The sequence below is a fragment of the Protopterus annectens genome, chromosome 8.part1, assembly GCF_019279795.1.
Source record: "Protopterus annectens isolate FY-2018-M chromosome 8.part1, PAN1.0, whole genome shotgun sequence".
In the NCBI taxonomy this organism is placed as follows: Eukaryota; Metazoa; Chordata; order Ceratodontiformes; family Protopteridae; genus Protopterus; species Protopterus annectens.
Window position 1 is genome coordinate 443,418,133 of NC_056742.1, and position 26,212 is coordinate 443,444,344.

At 43.6% G+C, this 26,212-nt stretch overlaps 1 protein-coding gene across 4 annotated transcripts in view; it reads right to left on the reverse strand.

Annotated features, from left to right (window-relative positions):
• The window catches only part of LOC122810396 (solute carrier family 12 member 4-like), a 2,349,234-nt gene that overhangs the window by 1,004,345 nt on the left and 1,318,677 nt on the right, over positions 1-26,212 (reverse strand). For all 4 annotated transcript variants that reach the window (XM_044081998.1, XM_044081999.1, XM_044082001.1 and 1 more), the window contains exon 12: positions 13,983-14,157. In XM_044081998.1, the coding sequence (XP_043937933.1) occupies positions 13,983-14,157 (175 nt within the window). The remainder of the gene's footprint in view (positions 1-13,982; positions 14,158-26,212) is intronic.

Sequence of the window (26,212 nt, forward strand, 5' to 3'; positions counted from 1 at the left end):
CCATTTTAAGCCTAGCTAATTATCCCTTGTGAGACTCAAACCCTGCACCTTGTGTTTGTAAGGCAAACACCTTAACCATTAGGCCACCCTCCCAACCCTTTTTTAAAGGTATGGAGCCTGAACTTCTTGTGGAATTGTTTGTGCTGTGATATTTCAACAGTTATTTCATATATCTTAGACTATAGTTCAGTACTAAGCTAACTACCCTTGTGAGCCATTTAAGCCTAGCTAATTATCCCATATGAGACTCAAACCCTGCACCTTGTGTTTGTAAGGCAAACACCTTAGCTATTAAGCCACCCTCCCAACCCCATTATCTGTTGTGATGGTGTCAAACTGGACTTTATGTTTACAGAGAATCCCAGGAACTTGAGGAGGTTCTGTACAAATTCTAGATGCTGGAGTAAGACATCCTTGCTGTCTGCCTGAATTAGACAATCGTCCAGATAAGGGTAAATTTGAATTCCCTTGAGTCTGCAGTAAGCTACTACTGGAGCCAGGCATTTGGTGAAGACCCTGGGTGCAGTAGATAATCCAAAGGGCAGCGCAGAGAATTGAAAGTGCCTCGATCCGGCTATGAACCTGAGGTATTTTCTGCGATCCTGCCTGATGGGAATGTGTAAATATGCCTCCTTTAAATCCAAAGTTACCATCCATGCATTTTTGGACAGCATTGGAAGTAGCTGCTGTAGAGTAAGCATCTTGAATTTTGGAATCTCTAGAAAGGTGTTCAAGACCGACGGATCCAGAATGGGTCTCCATGAGTTCTGCTTCCTTGGGACTAGAAAGAGCCTTGAATAAAACCCTTTTCCCCTCTCTGAAAGAGGAACCAGTTCTATGGCATTCATAGCCAAAAGAGCTTCCACCTGGTTTAAGGCCTCCGTCCATTGATGTTTTGGAAGGTCTGGCCATCCGCTTGGCCTTGGCAAGGTATGAAAATGGAATTTGTAACCTCTTAAAACCACATCCAAAACCCATTTGTCTTGGGTTGAGTCCAATTTTGATAAAAAAGAGAGAGTTTTCCTCCAAGGGGGGCTTCCAGGGAAAAAATTCCTGTAGCCCCACAGAGGGAGTCATTGAGTTTGTTTCCTTTGAGATTGTGACCTCTCCTCTCCTCCCCCTAGGGGTGGAAGCAGTCCACTGTCTTGGTCTATAAGCAGCTTGTGATTGAGGCCTCCCTCTGGAACGTCTATATCTTCCCCTCTGAGGCCTGTCTGAAGTGGGAAAGGACCAATTTTTCAAAGGCCAATTCCTGCTAAATCTAGGAGGCCGTACTTGTAAATCTTTAGCTGTTTGCATTGATTTCGCCTTATCCTCCATCTTTTTAATCACCTCTTCAGCTTTTGATCCAAACAAAACATTAGGCTGAACAGGAGCATCCAATAATTTTGCCTTTACCTGTTCAGGTAAATTTTGTTCCTTTAGCCATGCATGCCTCCTAATGACTGTGCCAGAGGCCGCAGCCCTACAAGAAGCCTCCAAGGCATCAAATCCACAGTGTAAACCATGCTTCCCAACCTGTTCAGTAGCATGCTATAAATCATGTAATTCCTTATCCTCTGCACAGGCAGAAATGGAAGTAAGCCTGTAAGACAGACAATAGAAATTGCTGGTATTTAAACATATGAAACTGACAGTTTAAGGCCCTGATGGACAAAGTAGCAGAAGTGTACACTTTTTTGCCCCATCTTTCTAAGGATCGAGAATCCTTTTCAGTAGGAGTAGGATTTTTGGCAGAAGCGGCCTTAGCTCCCTTAGGACCCTGGGAAATGGTTTCAGGGTCAGCAGAAGGGTTCTTGTATAAAAACTGATGGGAATCAGGAACTCTGTAATATCTATCAAGTTTCACAGGAGCAGGAGGAAGAGAGTCAGGGGTTAAGTTAGCCTCCGAAAAGGCATCATCCACAATATCCAAAACAGGAGGGATAGCCAGGGGTCTATGTTGGGGAAGAAGAAGAAATTCCCTCAGCCTTTTCTTGGATTCCGAATACTCCTGTCCTTCCCAGTGGAAATGTTCCCTCATTTCATGCAAAGTTTCCCCAAAAGAGAAATCCTCAGGGGGGAGAAGCTGAAGGAATGGATTCTTCAGCATCAGACTCCTCACAAGGAGGGAAAGAATATTCCTGATCAGAAGAAGAAACTGAGTAAACAGAAGCCTGATCAGAGGAATCATAAGAAATATCCTGCCTTGGCCTTTTGTCTGGAGGGGGATGAGAACCCCTAATCATAGTAATCAAATCCTCCGACATCTTGAGTAACTGCTTCTGTGACTTGGGAGCCGGTTCAGAAGAAGCCTGTGTAGAAGTCTTTGATTTTGAAGGAGTCTTTGCCTTTGTCTTTGGCTTTGCCTTTATTAGTAGCTGAGTAGGCCTGAAAACCCCTTGGGAAGCCGGTACCTGCACAGCGGCTCCGGACCCATCCGGAGCGTTGTCTGAAGGTCCTGCAACAGAAATATTTAAAGGCCTGGTTGGCTCCTCATGAGAGTCCGTTTCGGCCATCGGTTCTGAAATGGCCGACGACAGGGGCTGCAAAAGCGCCTCACTGACGACGGCCGAACCTGAAGCTGGCTCCGCTTGTGCGTTATCAGATTTGGACCTCGGAGGCCTGTCTTTATCCTTGCAATGTTTATGAACTCCGGTAGCAGGGACCGTATCCAACGACATTTTGTAGTTAAAGCACCTACCGAAGTAATGAAAAGCAAACTTGTACCTTCACTTAATTGTACATTGATTGAATCTTGCACAAAACCGACAACTAGCTACGTCGTGGTCAGGGCCCAAGCAAGGAATACAGTAAGAATGAAAATCCTTATGAGGTATTTGCTTCCCACATGAAATACAATTATTAACTGTTTCTGACATCGGAGTGGAGCAAGAAAAAAGTTTCCCCAACGGGGTACTTAGCTTTGAGTGGAGAAGAAAGTCTTCGGACTGAAGTATATCAGTAAAATTAATCAGGAGTCCGTCGACCGGCAAATGCGAACTGCTATCACCGCACAGCAAGAAAGACTGGAGAAGATGGCGTCTGCTGCCAGCTTTGTACTCCTGGCGCTCTGACGTCAGGAAGCATGGCTGAACAGCTGACGCCGGACCCAGACTTTGGGATTCTGGCCGACCGAGGGCTGCCTGCCGGCAGGGGAGAACCCTACAGTCATGACTGCAACAGTGAAACACGATGAACATCTGTCATAGCAAGGCAGACAGTAAAACAAAGAATTAAAGGAATGGAGAAGGGTATTTTTTCTGGCAAGCACAAGAGCCAAAAAATAAAATCCACTAGGAGGAGGGGACACAGCAATGGAGTGGAGAAGGATTTACTGGAAACCGTTAAGTAACAGAAAAGTTAATTATATGGGAAAAAAATAAGACAGAAGTTAGGCATTCAGCAAAAAGATATGCAAAGATATCTGGCCCACCAGGCAGACATTTGACAGATGAATACATCAAAAGACAAACTAATGCAATCTCAAATTTCACAAATTTTCTTATAGAATCTTGAATACAGGAAGCTTAATTAAGAAAATACCAAGCCAAATTGGGAAAGGTTACTGCGAGGTATAGACAAGGTGTACACCCTCACAGTAACCATTTCTGATACAGAAATGGCCTTACCACAGTGCTACAACATGAAGCTGAGTAGCACAGTAGTGGACTACCTCCGTTGACATGCTACATGCTGACAGTCTGCAGGAGAAGCTTCTGCTAATCACCCATGATCTCTACTTTCAGAACTGCATCATATTCACTTATGGCACAAAAGGTAAATCTGGCGACATGGGATTGGTTCAACAGAATCAACTTCCTTCCATGCCCAATGAGAGACTAGAGCAATGAGCTCATTAGCCGAACAGTCATCAAAGATGTAGATGGGCCAGCACCAAAAGCTTTACAGAAATACTGACTCCTCCGGGAAAGGATTATCTGAGGATCAACATACTTTCTGCTTAAGGATCTCCAAAATGTCTCCAAATGAGATGTCATCAGGTGGTGATCTGGGGGACTCTTCCCCCTCAAAGTCAGCTTTTTCTGTGAGAGATTCCAAGGGGGGATCTATATGCCTCATTTTGCACATCCTCTTATGGGGAACCACCTTAGGGGGATGCCCTGTAGAGGTGTCCAAAGAGAGGGGTAGCTCCTCTCAGGGAACTGTCTGGAAGCTAATTAGCAATGGTTGTACCTGCAGAATAGGTCTGACGGGATCAGAGCTCAGACCAGTTGGGGAAAAGAGGTCGGATCTGAATAAGTGTAAGAGACTGGATCTCTTAGACGAGAGTATACCCTCTCCACTACCTGTCCTCAACAAGGCAGACAAATCATGAAAGTGTCCTAATCTGTGTCTTAAGAAAGGAGTCACAACAGAGCTATCTACAGTCAAGGCTCTGAGGGGCAAGGACAGCCTCCACAGTATCAGAGTAGAGCCCAGCCCTCCAAATTCAACACCAATACTTCAGCTCTGGGACTCATCCTGATCTGAGGGAATAGGAGCAGAACTAGTCAGGGAAACTGTTATAGTCGATGACGTAACCCTCTTCAGTTCAGACTCCAGTTCTCTCAGGACTCTTGGATCCAAGGGCTCCAAAACCTAAGGATAGATCGGAGGAGATTCAACTACATGGGAAGCAGAAGGGAGGCTCATGGATCATATGGGAGAAGGAGACTGTATAACCCTCATCTGGATCTGAGCTCTGAGGAACCTCATCATCCTATTTACTTCGGCCTCTGAAAAACTCCTGGAAGGCCTGAAAGATGAGGTAGTGGACTGTTTGCATGAGGGGGAATGGAGCCAAGGGGAAACTGGATCAAAAATGAACTCAGGTGAATGAGTTTTGGGAGTCTCAGATACACCACAAAGGTAAGATTCGAAAGTTTTGGATATGAAGGCTGTGTACAGCTGTGCCTGAAATAACTATTGGATTCGAGGACTTGGGATCCAAAGTTTTTCTCTTCAGATCTGAGGAAGTAGGATCTGAAGAGCTTTGCATTTTATGAGGAGGCTCTGAGGTTGTAGAAGTTGGAGTCTTCAGCGATTTAGAAAGAAACATTTTTCCAAGTTCCAACACAGCCATAGAATGCTTACTGAGGGATTGAGTCACACAGGAGGAGGAAGGTGGTGTCAGTAATCCCTTGAGGACTAACTTATTCCTCCTATCTACAAATGACCTCGAACTAAAAGTAGCACAAATAGCTCAATTTGTGTCAAGGTGTGCTGCCCCTAAACAGTAAATGCTCCCCCTTTGGGGATCCGAGATTGGGATCTTATGCCCAACAGGAAGTGAGTTTTTTAAATCCTGTTGGCTTCTCAACTACTAGGTAGATGCCCTAACAAAGGTGTAGGAAAGGCAAAGTAATTAGAGAAGAAAGGTACCAACTGTGATATGCAACGAGATTACTTCACAAAGACAGAAAAGACCAATGCTACAGAGTCTGAAAACTAGAATAAAAAGGGAGGATTTAGAAAGTTATGTAGACAGGATTTTGAAGGAAAAATACTCTGAAAAAAATCAAATGAGTTAAATAAGATGCACCAAGAGAGGATTAGAGTCCATGTGAGATGGTGGCAAATGAGATTTGGGGTACTGTGGGTGGACTACGTCATTATGGGTAGGAAGAGGAGCTCAAGCGTTGGATCTGAAAGTCTGTGGAATGTGGGTGAGTTGGACCTGGAACACATTCGTTGAGGAAGAATGAAAAGGACAACATCAGATCCTATCTTACAATCATCGGCATATTTACAGAGTCAAAAATCTTTATTCTTTGGGATAGTAGCAAATATCATATTAAAAAGTACAGGTCTCAGCACAGAACCTTGAGAAACTCCTGAATAGACCAAACAGCACAGATGCGTTTCTAAATTTTACACATTGCGTTCTTTTTGTTAGACATTATTTTATCCATCTTATTATAAAGCAGTTTACATTACTTTGTTGTAAGCACCTGCATATTAAGAAAATCTTTTCAAAAGCTTTGGATAAGTCCAAAAATATAACACCTGACAGTAACGCCAGTCACAATACCTCCAGCTGTCCACTGGGTCACAGAAATTACTTAGTGTGGCTCTCCCCTTAATAAACTCATGTCGTTCAATATCAACAGTGGACAGATCGAATATATTAAGCAACTCTCAGAGCACTTACCAATAACAGTGGTTAAACTAACACGCCTATAATTTTCTAACAAGTCCTTTTCCCTTTCTTATATATCAGTGTTACATGGGAGGTCCTCCTTGAATCAGGTACAAATTAATTTTTAATAATTTGTTAAACATCTTATGTAAAACTGTGATAAAGGTCTCAAATTCAGTATCAAAACCCCAACTATAATATCTGATCCCAAGGATGAGGCTTTAACTTGTGCCAAACAGTTGCAAATCACATTTACAGAAAATGTTGAGCATTCACCTTGTGCAGGTATTAGTAATGAATGTCTGGATGATACAAACCACTTATTGCAGTTCAACAAAACAAGGTTGTTAAACTGATTTACAATTAACCATAGATGACATGCTACGACATTGTTTTTTGTGTGAAAGCATGTGTCACCGATACATCAATATTTAATGAGTTTATATATCTATAGAAATATTTTTTATTTTATGCACCGCAAATTAGTTCATAATTATTTCTTTGCTTCAATTTTATCCTTTATTTCTTCACTTTATTATAAATCTTATGGACCTCTTCTATTTTCATCAACGACCTGCATACTGTAACTCCTCAAGCTTCCATAATACAATATGCAGATGACTCCACATTAATACGCTCAGCCCCAACTCCATCAGACCTACAGTCTCTCACCCAAAAAGGGTTTAACATAGTTGAGGAATGGTTACTACACCAGTGCCTCATCCTGAACCCCAAAAAAACCAAACTCCTACTTTTTACTCCCACCAATAGGGCCACACCACTACACTTCACTGTCACATCGAACAATGGAACCATCATATCCCCCGACTCTACCACAAAACTCCTAGGGGTACTAATTGAACTTTGACAGTCACATTAACAATACCATAAAAACAGTCAACAAAAAAACTAGGCTCCCTCTAGAGAATCAAATCCTTTTTTACCCCACTAGCAAGATCTACTATTGCCCAGACCCACTTAATCTCTACCCTCCTCTATGCCTCCCCTATTTACACCAACCTCTCAAAAAACAACATGAACAAACTGGCTGTTTCCTATAACAATATTGCTAGATTTGCAACAGGCTCTATATTCAGAACCCATCACTGTATTAATTATGAACAACTAGGTTGGCTAGAGTTACCAAATCTACTTCTATTTAAACAATTAACATTTGCCTACAAAATCCTGTATCAGCCTAACACACCATTTCTTACCAACCTTATCAACCCCTACAGCAACCTTAAGACCCTACGCTCCTCTAATAAAATACTAGTACAAATAGGCAAAACCTACAATAAAGGCTGGGGACTCTCTGTTCTCTAATACCGTGGGTAAAACCTGGAACTCTCTCCCCAGTGACCTGACCTCCCTTTCTTCACTAACACAATTTAAAATCAGGCTTAAAACCTACCGCAAATCCCATTGGTTATGCACCTGTACGAACCCAGATTAACTTCTCATGTAATTTTTTTTTCACAAAGATACCTGTCTTATTACTGTATATACTAACTGCCTAATGAAAACCATAAATATAACAGGCCTTAAAACTGATTAGATTCTCTATCTATATCCAAAAATGTCTTTTAGACTACTTACTATGTTAACAAAAGATACTTATCATAAGATTCTGCAATCAAATGTGTTTTGAAGTGAACATATTTCCTTATATTCTACTCTACTCACATCTACATGATCTTTCATGTATCAAATAGCTTAATTTTGTATTGTAGTTTTGTTTGTATATATAATACTGTACTTTACTTTCGAGGAGCTTTTCTCCCCGGGCCTCTGCTGAAAATGGACATGTATCCAGCTGGACTAGCCTGATCAACAAATGTAAAATAAAATAAACAAACAACATACACATTAGTCACACTTTTTTTTTTATATATTCTGAATTTTCTACCCCCCCAAAGACATCTCCTCAATTCCCTGTTCCAGCATCCTAATAGTCTCCCATTACTTGGGACTATGGACAAAGTCTCTTCCACACTTGATATATCCCTCAAATATCTGATAACCATTAATGATGGAATTTTTAGCAACCTGATCATCCCAGTTAATTTTTTGAAGCTGATCCCTCACAGCCTCCAATAATCAAACTATATCTATATATTTCTACCAAAACTGTTATTTGTAATATGTCTAAGTTCAAAAGATATACAGTTATGATCTGCATTTCCCAAATGTATATTAAAGTTAGGTTTTTAATAAAACCTGTATGTTTTCATCTCGTTTTATCTACAAGTTGCATCATAACTTGTAATGAAAGTAAGCATATTAATACAATTATGTTCAAAACTGATTTACCAGTAAAACTAGCACAGGAAATTCCAGGGTAGTTAAAATCTCCTAAAAGTATCATACTAAGAAACTGCATGATACCTACTAGTTTACACAAACAATCATAATGCCTGGAGACTGGCAACCGAGAGCAACATTAATATTCACAACATTCTTAAATGTGCACAATACATTCTATATCAGGTACTTGTTTTAAATGGAAAGAGAATTTTACTGTATAATGTACCCAAAATGTTATGCCACCAACACCTCTGTTCTGACAAACACTCATTTAATAAAATCACTTAGCACAATGTATCTCAAGATTAAACTGCTTCCAACTTTCATTTGAATTAAACAAACTGGTTAAATTTATTACCTAAACTGCAAGCACTACAATAGCAACATTTTAAAGTTTATTAGATCTGTTATTACGAGGGATTGCTTTACTGATCACTGCTTCTAAAACAAATAGTTATTGTGATCTATAACCATCAGCAATAAACAATGCACCATAACAGTTGAGAAGAAACATACCTTTGCTAAACATCCTGTAGTCATGGAAACATTCTTCCCAAGAAAGTCAGTCAATTTAACTTTAACACAGCAGTGGTTGTTTAAAAAAAAAAAAGTTTGCTTGTGAATGTAATTATGATGCATTGCTCAGATCCAATAGGTTACCCCAGCATTACACAATACATGGTAATGTCACACTGCAGGCTAAATATCTCTACTAGACAATTGTTTTCTTCCCTTATTTTTTAAACAAGTATACATTTTATATTGAATCTAGACATGTCATGTGTAAGAATATCTTACACATTCTTTTTTTTTCCTGGTGTGATAATGTTTATACAACACTGCAAAAAACACACAACAACTGAACTGAGACTCTGATCACACAGGTGCCTGAAAATGGTCAGCACTGTCTGCAAACTGAAAGAATAAGTGACAATGGGTGGTGCTCTGCTCAAATATAAAATATTTTGCTCTTGGAAGAGCAAGCCTATAGCCTCAGTCACCATATGCGACATCCCTGCTGGACGGTCCTGTGGGGACTGGCATCTCTGAGAGAGGCCATAAGATGGATGTTTTCATTAACTGAAAGCCCGCATATGAACAAACAAGACAGTTTCTTGCATCACTAGGTATCTGAGAGTTAGAATCTATCTCCATGTCAGCCGACAAGGAGTATTTTGATCAATCTGAATTCTACAATTAGGCATGAAATCAGAGGTTATGGAGAGGAGGTATACTGCACCTCTTTCACCACAGGCTACAGAATGCATTCACCAACTCCCCTTGTCCTACCCACATAGAACAAAACAAGAGCGAGCAATCTTCTGATTATTGAATAAGCTAAGTGGAATGCCCCACTTCCAGAAGATTCAAACTACACATTGCATCTGACCCACAATTCAAAGAGAAAACTAGCATCAATAAGTATAGTAATATAGTCACTTCAGCCAGAATGAGACATGCTTCTATAATCATGCCTCTATGGCCCACTGCTAGATGTGCACCTTTCCACTATACAAGGAAAGGGGTGGGGTACAACCATGACCAATGTGGGTACTGGCTCAGGAACAGCAGAAGCCAGGTGGGGTGGGGACAGGAATGAGCAGCTGGTTCTTGCATACCCATCTTGATATGGGGCAGATTGGAGGTCCACTTGGCTGTTGCATTACCAAGCAAAGAGTCCTGCAGGCTCCAAAGCAAAGCCATGAAGTTGGGATGAGGATGGCACTACCAAGTTGGTGACAGCGGTTGTGAATGTGTGTGTGTGAGGTCATGCATGCATTTCAGGGAACGTAGTAGGCCCTAACTGTGAAATAAGCAGCAGACAACCACAAAGGAATAGTGTAATGGACATCAGCAGAGAGCACTCCAACACATAAGAAGGTTGAGGAAAGAATCCAGTTCTATCTCCTTCTGTTCCAGATACTTAACAGATCTTCTGAGGGAAAAGAGCGTGGCCAGAAGAAAGTTCTTGGCAAATTTCATGAGCCTCAGTGTTGCTCCAAAACAGGAATCATCAGAAGAAATTGTAGAGTGAGGGGGAGTCGATGTCCTTGCATATCTCTAGCTGCCTCCTGGTCCTCACATTACTCAAAGGAAACAAATTGGGAGGCAAGTTCACCATCACAAGAAACAAACTGGGAGGCAAGTTCACCATCACAAGAAACAAGGATTGTGCATCACCAATGTGGCTATCAAGAATTATGTGCTTGAGAGCACACATACCACTGACACCCCAGGAATAAGACACAAAATATAGGGCTCAGTCACGCCCTCTGGCTATACTTCCCAAGGGTGTGATTCCACACCCACATTAGGAGCTCCCACCAGACTTCAAACATCTGCCTGAAAATAAAAACCTAACTTGTGAAGTCCTGGGATGGGAAGATCCACAGGGACCCCTACTCTACATCTGCCATTACACCATACTTTGGGGGGGTTAAACCTGTAGATAAGACATCAGCTCTTACAACAACCAATGACCAAAGTTCAGGGGATTTGAGGTGGGCCACTTCTCAGGATCAGCTAATCATAAATATGTTCCAGATAATCAACTAGAGGTTTGATAGCATCTGTATCTTGGGATGCATTTCTCAAGACTGAGGCCAGTGATATGCCTCCTTTGGTTTTATCACTCGTGCTAAATTATGTTCCAGGCCCAGAGCTGGGGTTGTGCTTGGGACTTCCCCCTGAATACCATGTGAAAAAGTTACAACTGCTGCCATCTTACCTGTAAATAAAGAAGAGTGTTTTTTTCTTCCTCCTCAGATGTCTGTGTGCAACTGAGCTAAATCTTACAATGTGCTTCTCTTCCAGGCAGCAGAGACCATCCTGGTGCAGGTCATGGCTGCTTTCATCAGGCCACAAGAAAACTTAAGATTGCCACTGGCAGAGTACTGTGTAACCCTAGAGAGAACCTACCAGCCAACTGGCCGAGGGCCAATCAAGTAAATGCCAGGTGCCTGAGAGAATCACATACTCACTCTGAGACAGGGCAACATCAGGGTCAATTCCTCTTGCATCAATTTATTTATTTATGAATACAGGACTGCAATGGTCATAACTATGCACAAGGGTGGACCATTAACAGATCTCAGGAAATACAGACAAATTAGTCTGACTAGTCTCATAAGCAAAGCCATGGAAAGAAATATGGAAATGATCAATAATGACAAATGAAACCTTCAAACACTGGACCCAACCCAGTTTGGATTTGTCAAAGACAGGTCATGCCTACCGAACCTGGTGGACTTCGAGAAAGTCATCACAGCAATTGATAAAGGCAAAATGGTGCATACTGTCAACCCTGACCTTGCTAAGGTATTTCATAAAATACCCCACTCGGCCATTGTAAACACACTCATGGAATAGGGTGTAAAATCTTATGTAGCTTGTTTACAGACAGGACCCATGAAATTAGGATTGGTGAGACCACCTCCACAAAGAGCACATTCACCAGTGGAGTCCCCCAGTGCACTGAGCAGGGACCTCATCTCTTTGGCATCTATTTTCTTGGAGGCCAAAGCCAATGTCAAGGACCTTTGGCTTACCAAGTTTGCAGATAACTGCAAGCTAGGAACGATCATAAGAACTCCCAAGATACTACTATCTTACAGGAAGGTCTAACACAAAAACTAGTGCCAAAACCACAGCTAATGCCAAGAAATAAGCAGTGTCTTTTGGGAAGTTGGGAAACTACCTCAATGATAAAACACTTCTAAAAGTCTACACAGTAGTCAGTGATTTGGGGACTCATGTAGGCAGTAACCTAACTTTCAACCAATAGGTCTCTCAGTAAGAAAAGCCTTCGGTCACTCAACTGATAAGGGTATACCATCCAAGTCCATGGAAGTCATCGTGCCACTGCACTCAGTCCTCATCAGACCCATCACCGAGTATAATGCCCCCCTTTGATATGCACTTAACCAGGCAGACGTGACAACATCCACAGAGGTTCCTCACAAAGAATACAAAGTGGTGAACAATGTTCTATGTAGATGGCCTCAAAGACCTCTCTATATACTCTTGGTTCTTAAAGATTGCATACAGGTGAATTATGCCTGCCATGCAAGGCATCCTTGGATCCTGATCTAATGGACCTTTTGTATATCCGAAAAATGAACAGCACCAGAACTACTAGATCTAAAGATTTAACTTTCTCTGTGACAAACAGGATATATGGGAAGGACAGGTGTTTATTTCAGAGAATCTCCATTCTCTGGAATTGGCTTTTCTGTCAATGTGAAGCAGATCCCCTCCCTAACCCTATATAAAAGTGCAACCTGGACCAGTGGATGGGAAAACGAAAAATCATCCCTGGTCTGACACCTATGTCTCTGATGGACGGAGGCAGCCATTAAATCATGCCCTAAGATACACCCCTTAAAATAACCTCTAAGGCACAGTAACTCACATAAGATACACTTGGGTTGTTTGGCTAGGCTTATAAAGGTCCTAGTAGTTTTCTGCCTAGTATACGGTTATAAACCTATAAATCATTACAATGTAAAGGCAGAAACTTTTCAACACCTGAAGTATGGATTGAGATCTGAACAATTTGAGAGCCAGAAAAGAACTGTCAGGTGTAAAGACTAATTTGTTCCTCTCCTAGTGTGGTGGACATCACAGCAAACACTGGCATGGGATATAAGGAACAAAAATGCCAAACTGGAAGGAGCAGAGTACGACCCTAATTGCAGACAACCAAAGAAAGTTCTCAGGGTTACCTTCAAGGTGTATTCAACTTGGTTTTCCTTATGGTGCAAAGTCAAGAATGCATTACAATTAGCGGTGATGGGAGCAAACCTAATTTCTGACAAGGGCAGACTTAACAGAGGCTTTTCTTCGACTTGTTTCAATCACAGTTTGTGAAAATCACAAGCACTTGTGTGACCTAGCAATGTCCTACCGTGAGATTTTTTTTTTTTTTTTACTTTTTACCAGTTATATGACGAAAGAGTTGGTATATTTACACTGAGGGGCCAATTCCCACCTCACAGGTTGCAGGGGACATTTATTAGGCATTTTTCATGTTATGCTTCTCAAGTTAAGGGGAAAAAAAACATGGCACGGTAACAAGGTTCTCCACTTTGATTCTGCCCTGCAGTGCCTTTTTTGTAGAGTCTGAATGTACTCTGTGTGGGTTTCTTCTCACATTACAAAGACATGCAGTAGGTAGAATGTATACCCTAAATCAGAACTTGTGTGTGTGGGTGGTATGGAAGAACAACCATGGCAGCTCTAGCCGCCCAATGCTCTGAACGTTGGCTCTAGATGATTGCCACTTGTTGATAAGACACCCAAACTCATGCAAAAATGGGTTAGGGGTGGTTGCAACTTGTTTAAAGATGACAAAGGAAAGTGATGGAGGCAAAGCCCCTCACATGGGATGGTCTTGTCTTTTCCTCCTTTGGGAACATGCTGAGTTTTAGCATTCTCTGCTTTATTGTGTTCTGATGTCTTAATTTCACACTTCACAAACAAAACCCATGCTAAAAAACATGTTTCAACTACACAATATAAACATGTAATGTATACAGACACAAGGAAAACTTACCTGCAAGAAAGAAATGATGTTGTCTTTGGCTATAGCTTGGAGCAAGCGTGGTGCTCCAGTCAAGCTCTGTAAACCAGCTCCAAATGTTGAAAAGAATGAGCCAATAACAATAACCCAAGGCGAAGGCCACGACAAGATGCCTACAACCAGATTCTTATTTACAGTGTCTCCAAACCTAAGGAAAAAAATCACAAATACCTCTGTAGTGCATATCAGTAGCTGTTAAATGTGTAAATGGACACACCAAACCAATAACATTAAAACAAATCCCTACAAAGTAGTCAATTTGTCCACACTGAATGCCACATCCAAACTTTCCTGAAACATACAAAAAATGATTATGCTTATTCAAACATGTTATGGGGCCAATTTGAGAAGAGCCTTATACTTACAGGACAACTCTCAAGGACTTAACACATTTTCACTCTTGAAACATTAGCTTAATGTGAACTCTCTCTACCGTTCTTTACACTCAGATACACACGATCCTACTCAGGAAAAGCTGCCTTTTTACCTGAAGCACTACAAAAAGTTCAGAGATCTCTTCCTTCTCTCACCAGAAACACTGCATGTGACATACATGTATGGCTGCATATTATGACTGAGTCTAGAGGCCAAGTATTTGTACCTGTATTGTTTTGGAGATATTATATGTTAATTTCATGAAAGGTAAGGTCATCACTGAGATGCACAACTATAACCATTTTGAGGTACAATTAAAGCTGATGATCCTGGACCCCACAAATTTTAGTCAACTTGTTTCCCTTTTGGAGATTTTGTTTGTTTTCACAATCATAAGACAAACCCCCAGGATTCAGGAAGGAAGCCCCAACACGGCCATTTCTGCACTAATGGTTGTTGTTGGTGGTGGTCTTTCGGCTTTTTCCAGTTAGGGGTCGCCACAGCGGAACTCTGGTCAGCTAATGATTGGCAGTAGATTTTCACAAATGCCGAAGTGCCAGCTCGACGTTCAACCTTCAATGAAAGGCACGCCCATTTACGCATGTCTTTCGAACGCCCACCCAACAGCGGGCACTAATGGTATGCTGCTGCAATTCACAGAGCACCCTAGCAGGACCCTCAGTATAGAGAGCAATCCTAATGGCCAAGCTACATGCTAATAAGGCAATGCAGTGGAGCAGCTAATGCTAAATTAGCCATCTGCTCTCCCCAAGAAATGCCAGCGACTCCCAATATATGCCTGAGTGATTTACAGCACTGCTTTATCTATGTAAACTGCCACTGCTGCAGGAAGAAATTAGAAGTTATGTACCTACCATAACGTTCCATGTTAGTTGTCTTCTTCTCGCCTTCTTTCTTGCTAAATGGGTTCGGAGCCGATCCTCGGCTCCGACTCGGCCACTCTAAAAGCTCGAGAGCTAATTCCACCGGCTCGAGGCTCCCCTATATCCTACAATGCTAGGCGGTAACTCCTCAGATCTCGTTTGAAAGCTAAGGCCAGCAAGGAAATTCCATAAAAGGAACAAAGAAAAACTCCTCTAGGTCTGTCCTGGCTAGGGGGAAGGAGGTTGGGGCAGAAGAAAGGCGAGAAGAAGACAACTAACATGGAACGTTATGGTAGGTACATAACTTCTAAATGTTAAGTTGTCTATCCCACCTTCATTCTTGCTGGATGGGACCGCGTCCCTAGCACCTTGTCCCGGGTGGCCTATCGGAACAGACTCTTGAGTACAGTGGAACCAAAGTTGGCTCGGTCTCTAGAGGCCAAGTCCAACTTATAATGAGAAATGAAGGTATGGGGAGAAGCCCAAGTAGCTGCAGAACAAATCGAATCAATAGGCAGCCTATCTTGGAAAGCTATAGAAGTAGCTAAAGCTCTAGTTGAATGAGCCCTGGGTTTGGATGGCAACTGTTGATGTCTTATCTCATACACTAGGGTAATCAACAAAGTAAGCCATCTAGAGAGAGACACTTTAGAAACTGGAAGGCCCATTCTACCTTCTGCATAAGAAACAAACAGTTGGTCAGATTTCCTGAATTGTTTGGTCCTGTCTAAATAGTACCTAAGTTGGCGATGAATGTCTAAACAGTGTAACTTTTGTTCTGACCTATTAGAATAATTAGGGAAGAAGACAGGAAGCTCAATGGTTTGATTCAAATTTGCCAGTGAAGCTACCTTGGGCAAAAAGGACGGGTTAGTACGTAAGGACACCCTATCCTTATGAAACACAAGATAAGGGGGTCGACTGCACAGAGCATCGAGTTCAGAGACTCTTCTAGCTGAAGTGATAGCTACTAAAAAGAGTGTTTTCCAAGAAAGTAACTTTATTGAGCATGAAGCCGCAGGTTCAAAGGGGGAAAGAATTAAGGACGTCAGAACCAAGTTGAGATCCCATTGGGGAGGAGGATCTCTGATGGGTGGTTTGAGGAGAAAAACTCCCTTTAAAAAGGCTTTGCAGAGTTTGAGAGACATAATGGAGGACTCTGAGACTCCAACATGAAAGTTCGAAATTGCTGCCAATTGAACTCTAATGGTAGACAGAGACGAACCTGAGTGGAAAAGTTCGGCTAGAAAGTCTAGAACTGATTGAATGGAAGCAGTGAAAGGATCTATATTCTTTGACTGAGCCCAAAAGGAAAAACGTTTCCACTTGTTAAAATAAATCTTCCGAGTGGAAGATTTATGAGAGGCTATCAAGATATCGCTGAGTGAGATATCAGAGGAAGCCTGGCTAAAGTTGGAATTGGAGAAACCACGCTGTGAGGTTCAGAGAAGGGAGTGGTGCAACTGACCCGACTGATGGGTCAAGAGGTCTGGAACTGGGTCCAGATGCCAAGGTTGCTCCAACAGATAATGGTGGAGGAACGGGAACCAAACCTGTCGAGGCCAGTAAGGGGCAATAAGGATCATGGAAGCTTTCTGAGCGATGGCTTTCTGTATTAGTTGAGATATCAGTGGGAAGGGAGGAAAAGCATACAGAAGTCCCCGGGGCCAATCGTGTACTAGAGCGTCTCTGCTGGGGTGGCCTGGTTGGGGAAAGAGGGTGAAAAAATCGTCGCACTTGCTGTTTTGGGGAGTAGCGAAAAGGTCGCAGCAAGGCCGGCCCCACTTTGAAACAACTTTCTCCAACACTGAATTCTTCAGAGACCACTCGTGAGGCATGAGAATAGCTCTGCTCAATTTGTCTGCAATCACATTGGACTTCCCGGGAATGTGCGTTGATAATAGAAACCGCTGAGAAGAAATCGCCCATTGCCACAGTCTGAGTGCCTCTCGACATAGGGGGTAAGATCTGGTTCCGCCTTGTTTGTTGATGTACCACACTACAGACATGTTGTCTGTCTGAATTGCTATAGTTCCCTTGGGAAGAGAGTCTTGTAAGGCTTGCAACGCTAGAAGCACTGCTCTCATCTCTAGGACGTTTATGTGCAAGTGGCACTCGAATGGTTGCCACATGCCCTGGACCGTCCTGCCCTGGTAATGCCCCCCCCCCCACCCGATCAGGGAGGCGTCCGGTGTCACTGTAGCAACCAGAGGGGGAGGGACGAAAGGTCTCCCTAGGAGGAGCTGGGGAGATGTGACCCACCAAGAGAGATGATTCTTGCACGATTGAGTTATCCGAATAGGATGGGACATTGGAAGTCGTTGGAAAGACCATTGTGTGAAGAGCATCCATTGCAAAATTCTCATATGGAAGCGAGCTAATGGTAGAAGAGGGATGGCCACCGCCATAATCCCTAAGACTTTCAGGATCAATCTGGCTTTGACTTTGTTGCTCTGCAAGACAAGAGAGACCTGTCTGTGTATGTCTGCTATCCTCTGCTCTGTGAGTCTGCTGACATATTGACTGTGTCTAGATTTGCGCCTATAAAGGTAATAACACGACAAGGCGACAAGACAGACTTTTCGTAATTTATTGAAATGCCAAGTGCCTGACATGTGTGAAAGGTGTAGTCTCTGGCGAGAAGTAAAAGATGCTTGGTGGGGGCTGTAAGGAGCCAGTCATCTAAATAAGGAAACACCTGGAATCCTTGTCGTCTCAGATGAGAGGCAACCACTGCCATGCATTTGGTAAACACTCGGGGGGCTGTAGTGAGACCAAAGGGCAGGGCTCTGAATTGAAATGACTGGTTCCCAGCCTGAAGCGGAGAAACCTCCTGGAGCGTCGACTCATTCTGATGTGATAGTACGCGTCCTGGAGATCTATCGAGCACATCCAGTTGTCCCGCCCCAAAAGGGGTAGAATGGACTGCAGCGTGACCATCCGGAACTTTGTTTTCTTGACAAACTTGTTCAAGTTGCTGAGATCCAAAATGGGTCTCCAGTCCCCTGTTTTCTTTGGAACCAAAAAGAATTTGGAGTAGATTCTGGATCCTGTTTGGTCTGCTGGAACTGGTCGAATGGCTCTTTGCAAGCAGCTTTGAAATTTCTAATGCTGCTTGCTCCCTTTGACTGGGTGGAACGTCTGGAAGGGATTTTTTGGATTGCTTCAGAATGAAAAGGAAAGGGATTCTGTAGCCTTCGGAAATGATAGACTGTACCCACTTGTCTCGAGTTAGGGATAGCCAGGCTTCTGGGTACAGCGATAATCTTCCGACTGCCTCCGAAGGTGGACAGCCGGGCAACATCTCAGGGATGCTGAAAGGGCTTGTCTGAAAAGGATTCTCGACTGCCCTGATTCTGCGGGCCCCCTCTGCCTCTAGGACGGCGTCTACCATTATTGTTCCCCCCTCTGCCTCTAGAGGGGAAACGACTCTGTGTGTCAGGCAAATCTCCTTGAGATTGTTTGCGGAACCACATATTTCCCCCCTTCTGGCCTTTGGGGTAAGGCCTAGAAGTAGAAGAAAAACGGACACCGACGGCAGAGAGAGTTTTGCCATCAGTCTCGCACCTAGTCAGGGTTTCCTTCACTTGAGGACCAAAGAGGGATGATCCATCAAAGGGGGAATTAGTGAAGGATACCTTGAAAGGGTCCGCAAAGTTACATAGCCGCATCCAGGCGTGCCTACGCAAGGCTACACCTGTACCTGCCGCTCTACTTGCTCCATCCGCCGCATATGAAGGGAGGCGCATGGAAGAGTTGTTATCGAATTAAGGGTTGCCAGCTGAGAATTCATTCTATCCTGAAAACCCACAGCTGTTGGGTCCTTTAACATTTCACTCGCTTCCTTGAGCAAATCCCTCTGAAGACGAGTGAAATGACACAGGTAATTCAGCGATCTCATAGTAAAGGTCGCTGACGAGAACATCCGCTTCTCGTACCTGTCCATCGACCTAGACTCCTTGTTAGGAGGATGAACAGGCACCGAAGGATCAGCTAACTCCTTCTTGGTGGCCGCAGCCACCACCATAGCATCAACACAGACGCCTTTGGTTAAAAATTCTTTGTCCTTGGGGGCAGTGATGAATTTTGATGGTCTCCTGGGGGTGGGTTCTACTGAATCAGGAGCCGCCCAAGCCTTCTTTGCCACCACTTGCATAAGGGGGTCAAAGGGAGGGGACACCCAGGAGGTGGAAGGGCGAGAGCCAAACGCCTCAAGATACACTGATTCATCCTCTGAAGGGTTGAGGGATGGCCAATTCCCCCTCTGTTTTAAGATTTCCAGGATGTCTGCAAAGGAGACATCTTCAGAGGGGGAATGAGGGGAACCTTCAGAATCCTCTAAATCAGTGTCAGAGGTGACAGACTCAGGGGAGTCAATGTGCTTCCTCTTGCACTGCCTCTTCCTAGGGGCTCTCCTACCGGTCAGGAGAGGCCTCGAAGAGGAGGAGATCCCCACTGGGGAAACTTGAGGAGCTGGCTCTCTCGGGGATGAGAGTGAGTAGAAATCACCGGAGGCACCATGGATGGAGGGGCAGAAGGAGCAGACTGTGGAGTTGAACCTGGTTCCAACACGCTCCTCATGACCTCGAAGGCACCCCTGTCAGGCAGAGCCGGAGGTCTCCGCTCCGAAAAACTGAAAACCTCCCCCGGCACCGACAGTGATGGCTCCGAGGCCGATGTCGGAGCCGAACTCACCAGCGCCGAAGCACCGAGAGGGAGAGCGGGGTCAGACAAGGGTCCGATGCCACTCGCCCTCTCGGAGCCAACGAGGAAGTCCGGCGTCGAGATTCCTCCAAGGAAGACATCAGAGCAGACGACGGAACCAAAGACAAGGGTATCTGTTCCGACGCCACCACAGTCTCGGGTTCGAGCCGCCCCGGCTTTGAACTCAAGAGTCAGAGGAGGAACATTTTGAGTAATGGGGATAGTTCTCGACTGTTGAGTCGGACTTTGAAGCATTTGTGCTAGTGCCTCGGACTTAAGAAGTCGACTCACTACTCTCTGAAGGTCATGGTCCGATAACCTGGAAGACCTGGAGGAGTGGGATCTATGGCTCCGTTCAGAGAGCAAAGGTGATGCTGGCGCCGAATGAACGGAGCCGATAGATGGAGATCAGGACCTTTTCCTAGATGTCGGTTCCGACAACTTGATCGGAGCCGACTCAGTTATGTCTTCCTCGGCTCCGGCCGGAGCTGAGGAAACAGTAGGGGCATGTGTTCGAGATTCATCGGCTCCGGCCGGAGCCGATGTTCGAATAGCCTTAGGACCCCCAGAAGACGGCTCAGAGACTAGAGCCGAAGGTCTGGAAGGCTTGGAGGGTTTCCCCGAGGACTGAGTCGAGGGACCCTCAGGCTTCAATAAGCCCCTTAAAATAAGTTTATTTTTTCGCTCCTGCAGGACTCTAGGGCTGAAGCCATGGCAAACAGCACATGAGTCCTGCAGGTGCAAAGGTCCCAGGCAGTACACACAAGAAGTGTGACCGTCTGTCAGAGACATCTTCTGACAGCACGAGTCACACTTCTTAAAGCCCGAGACCTTTGATTCCTTAGACATGTCTAAGAATAGAAGTGTAACCACACAAACACACACTTAGAAACAATTTAAACTAAATTAAATTAAGTTAGAAGTAAATAAAATCCCTATAAAACACAGTCACTCACTACTAGGAAGGGAGGGACTGGGCTTAAGGCCCAAGGGAAAATTTCTAGTGAGTTTTTGGAAAAGGAGGGAAATTTACAGGGAATGGGATGGAACTACTCACAAAGTAACTATTTAGAAAAAACTAACTTAAAAAGGGGAAAAAAGCTAAGAAAAACTAGTTTCTTTTCAAAAACTAACCTGAGCCGGTAGGAATGCACCTCGATCGCTGTAGCGGCAAAAGTCATCTAAGGAGTTACCGCCTAGCATTGTGGGATATAGGGGAGCCTCGAGCCGGTGGAATTAGCTCTCGAGCTTTTAGAGTGGCCGAGTCGGAGCCGAGGATCGGCTCCGAACCCATCCAGCAAGAATGAAGGCGAGATAGACAACTTAACATGTTAACACTATCAAAACATGGCAGTCACCCATTCACCCCTACTGAAACACCTGCAGTGAAGGTAAGCTCAGCAAAGACATGGGGTTGGCAATGTGTTACTGGGTGGACATGTGCACATGTCGTTAGGGGGCATGCCTGAACTCAGATGAATGTGAGGGTGGTTGCACTGAGGGTTACTTAGGGTAGGGAATCGAAAGTGTGCATGTGTGTGAATGGGTCAGTGTTTTCACAAGTCTAATCAGTGGAGGTGTTGGGTGGTGCGGTTTGTTTGTTGTTAGGAGGGTGGGTGCATGTGTGTGTACGAGCAAGTATGGTTTTGTGTGTGTGTGTGTGTGTGTGTGTGTGTGTGTGTGTGTGTGTGTGTGTGTGTGTGGAGGGGCTGCCTTTGTCGACATGATGCATTGGTTGCCATGGAAAACACTACCACCATCAGGTTAGACAATAGCAGTATTAAACAAAATACAATTCAAAGATATGGCAAAGAGCCAATAAAAAGGACTTGCTCACTGTAGCGATAACCACATTTGAATCGCATTTTCTCAGCATCATATTTATTGACCTACCACTGTTGGCAATTTACGTAGGTGGTGAAGGTAGTACAGTTGTACAGTTGTGTAAGTAAACTTGCCATAACAGTAGATGATTGAATGCTCACGGCTGCAGGAGTCCTAGCTAAATGGGTTATATCCTGCATAGGATAGAACAGGCACTCACTTCCAAAGCTTCAAGGCACCTTCCATTTGCCCAAAATGCTAGTCACATTGAGCTGAGCTGACTAAAAGATAGGTTTGGGAACAAACCCTTCAAAGCTTTCATGTCAACTGACAGGATGCTGGGCCCTGGGAGGACATTGCTAATTACAAAAATCAAATGTCCACACCCTGGCATAGAAAAACACTACATTAACAAGGCGGGAGGGCGTTGCTATACAACATTTTATACTGATCACTGCTGCAGTAGCCTAAGCTATACAAATAGATTACAATAACTTAGAAAAACTGGAAGGAGGAAGGAGGAAGAAAAAGGGTCTAGAAGCCCCTGGAGAATGGCCCTAGCAAAGCCTGGCATAGACCTGGAGAAGGAATTCAGCTTGCAGTTTGTAAATGTATACACAGAGGACTCAGTTGCTGGTTCTACAATACGTCTCGAGTTCACCCCTTTCCAATAAAGCCATAGATGAAGCTAAGCTTCTGGTAGAGGCTGCCTTGACCTTGCCTGGAACAGTTTTGTTGTGATGGGAAATGACAAGAGACAACCATTTGGAAATAGTCTGCTTAAACACAGGTTGTCCCTTCTTACATTTCATAAGAATGTACAACCAAAAGGAAGCAATGAAAATATAGCATCAGAGCTGTCTATGGACATACAAAGTATCCATTTTCCAACTTTATTTGGTTCAGGGAAGAACACAGCAAAATTAATTGTTTAGTTTAAAGTAAACTCAGATATCACTTTAAGCATAAAAAAGTATTAGTGTACAAGGAAACTCTGCCTTTGTGGAAAATGAGACAAGGCTGAACCACCACAAGAGCTTGCAACTCAGATACTCTAATTGCAGAGGTAAGAGCAAACAGTAAAACTGTTTTCAGTGTTAAGAATGTCAAGTAAGCCAGATGAGCTGATTTAAATGGAGCAAGTGTTAGCGCCTCAAACACAATCAAAATCCCAATGGAGCAAGTGTTAGCTTCTCTAAAACACAATCATGATCCCAAGGAGCAGCCAAGTGTTAGCTTCTCTAAAACACAATCATGATCCCAAGGAGCAGCCAAGTGTTAGCTTCTCTAAAACACAATCATGATCCCGAGGAGCAGCCAAGTGTTAGCTTCTCTAAAACACAATCATGATCCCAAGGAGCAACCAAGTGTTAGCTTCTCTAAAAAACTACCATGATCCCGAGGAGCAGCCAAGTGTTAGCTTCTCTAGAAAACAACCATGATCCCAAGGAACAGCCAGGTGTTAGTTTCTTTAAAACAAAATTACAATCCCAACAAGCAGCCACCAGTTTTCTTGGCAGTCTCCCATGCAACAACCCTTTCAAAAACATTTTAACATGTGAACGTCTTGAAAGTTAGGGATCCATAGGCAGACACGCTGAAATGGCCGACAGATGAACCTTGATAGAGGAGCAAAACAGTCCATAGGAAAGTAACTCAAAAATATTGTAAAATCAGAGAAACACTAGTCCTGAATGAGTGCTGATTATGTTGTTGGCACCAAGGATAAAACCTTTTTCCATTTGCTAATATAGGATTTTCTACTAGCAGGCTTTTTTGTCTCCATTAGTTCCTGCTGTACATGCACTCAGTAAACAGATGCCTAAAAGGAATTAAGACCCTATCCTGCAGGCAGTCAGCTGAAGTTATTTGGTGTTGGAATGTATCACACAGAACTGTGCACACATCCTTGGCCAATTCCATTGAAAGGAAGAACAAACTTTACCTGGACCAAATTTGGGGGGGGGGGTTTAAACACCATGATCTTTGGTAATTCTAAATCTTAAGTACCTTGGGAATCAACGAAAACACATACAGGGACATTCCTAACCATGGGAATGATAAAGCATCTGTCTTCCAAACATGGCTGCAAGGAGAACCTGCTTAGTCCGTCTGCCACTGTGTTTTGCTCGGACAGAATTTACGAGGCCTAGAGAATCAGCAAACACTGTACACCCAGCTCCCAGGCCATCACTGCCAAGTATCAAAGACAGCATGACTTTCTACCCCCTTGCTTGTTCAGGTACCATATCACTCTGTGACCACTAGAAGAGGACCCGGAGTCCATAAATTGTGAAAACCTTTAAGAAATGAGTCACTGCCAACATCACTTTTACATTTATATGCTTTAGAGTGCTATGAAGACCCTGTAAGCCTTGCACTTCAACTCTCATGGACTTCCCCAGGCAAAATCTAAAACATCTGCATGGACAGATGGGACAGAGGTCTGAAGAGAGAAAGGGAGTCCTAGATTCAAAAACAGTTCCTCCCTCCACCACTGCAGATCCAGTTTCACAAATCCCAGTACTGGTACCTGGAAATCCAAGGGATGAAATTGTGAAGTCCGACCGTTCTTTAAGTACATTTGGAATTGTCTTGTGCAGTAGTCTTAACTAGTGGTATCATAAGGATCATTGGCGCCATGAGACCTACAATTATGAGAAACGTTCTCACTCTAGAAGATGGAATACAAGCATATGCCCTGACAAGTCAGAACACTATGTTCTAGCAGGAAGGCCATCCTTTTTACTGCGTCTATTCAACACCACAAAAACACAATTCATTGGGAGGGAGTGAGGAAGGACTACTGAAGGTTTAGACTGAAGCTCGGATGGGATCTTGTCTAAGAACTCCAAGCACCAGGAAACAGAATCTGCACCAATCAGCAAGTTGTCTAAACATGGAAAAAGGTGGATATAAAGAGGTTATGTACTCATCATAACGTTCCATCTGAGTAGTTGTACTTCGTTTTCTGCAACCTGTGGGTATTCGGATCCATATCGGATCCGAGCCGGCAAAACTTTTCAAGCATCTGCTCCAGGCTCCTCCCCTTACCCATAATCCCTCACATCTACCTTCCCTCAGATCGAGTTTGCCACTATTCAAACTATTAGCAACTCAATAACAACACTAACCTAGAACAGGTTCGGGGGAAGAAGGGCGGGACAGTTGCAGAAAATGAAGTATAACTACTCAGATGGAACGTTACGATGAGTACATAACTTCTTTATCTGAAGTAGTTAACTTCATTTATCTGCAACCTGTGGGACAGAGTCCCCAGCTACCAAAATTCCTGGGAGGCCCTCATGGAAGGATATTCCCGAGCACCGCAGAGCCAAAGGATGCTCTCCCTCTAGAGATCAAATCCAATTTATAATGAGAAATAAATGTATGCGACCTTGCCCAGGTCGCTGCTGCACAGATATCATCCAGAGAAACCCTAGACCAAAAGGCAGCAGAAGTTGCCATAGATCTGGTAGAATAAGCTTTAGTAGGACCAGGTGGGGACAGACCTCTATCCTTATACACTTGAAGTATACATTGTGTAATCCATCTAGCTAAGGAAACCTTGGAAATGGCCTTGCCCAAAAGGGGTCTGGAAAAGGACATGAATAACTGGTCAGACTTATGGAATTGTTTAGTCCTGTGTAAGTAGGAACAAAGCTGTCTATAAACATCTAGCAAATGCAGCTTGTATTCACCCTTGTTCTGGAAATTTGGAAAGAGCACAGGCAGATTAATCACTTGGTTAATATTTGATTCAGAAGCAACTTTTGGTAAGAAATAAGGGTTCGTGTGGAGCGAAACCCTGTCTTTATGAAAGATCATGTAAGGGGGCACGACAGACAAAGCTTGGATCTCAGAAACCCTTCTGGCCGAGGTAATGGCCACTAGAAAAGCTGTCTTCCAGGACAAAAATTTCAAATCTACTGACACTGCTGGTTGAAATTGGGGTGCCACCAACACCTGTAGAACTAGGGTAAGGTCCCAAGGATAGACAGAATCCTTAACCAGGGGACGTAAAAGAAAAGTACCTTTCAGAAAAGCTTTACACAATCTCAAAGAGGCCAGAGCATTCAGATTTTCGCCAACATGAAAATTAGATATGGCTGCCAGTTGTACTTTTACCGTAGAGGAACAAGCCCCTTGTTGGAAAATATAGCACAAAAACTCCAACACTGCAGGAACTGGGGCTGTAACTGGATCTAGGTTTCTCTGAGAAGCCCAAATAGAGAAGTGTTTCCATTTGCTGCAATAAACCTTCCTAGTGGAAGCTTTGTGGGATGCCACCAAAATATTCTTTACAGAAGATGATAGACCGGGAGTCCTAGCAATAAAGAGAACTAGAGCAAACAAGCAGTTAGCTTGAAGCTGCCCAGATCGGGCGGACTGATGCCCGAGGGATGAGAGATGAGA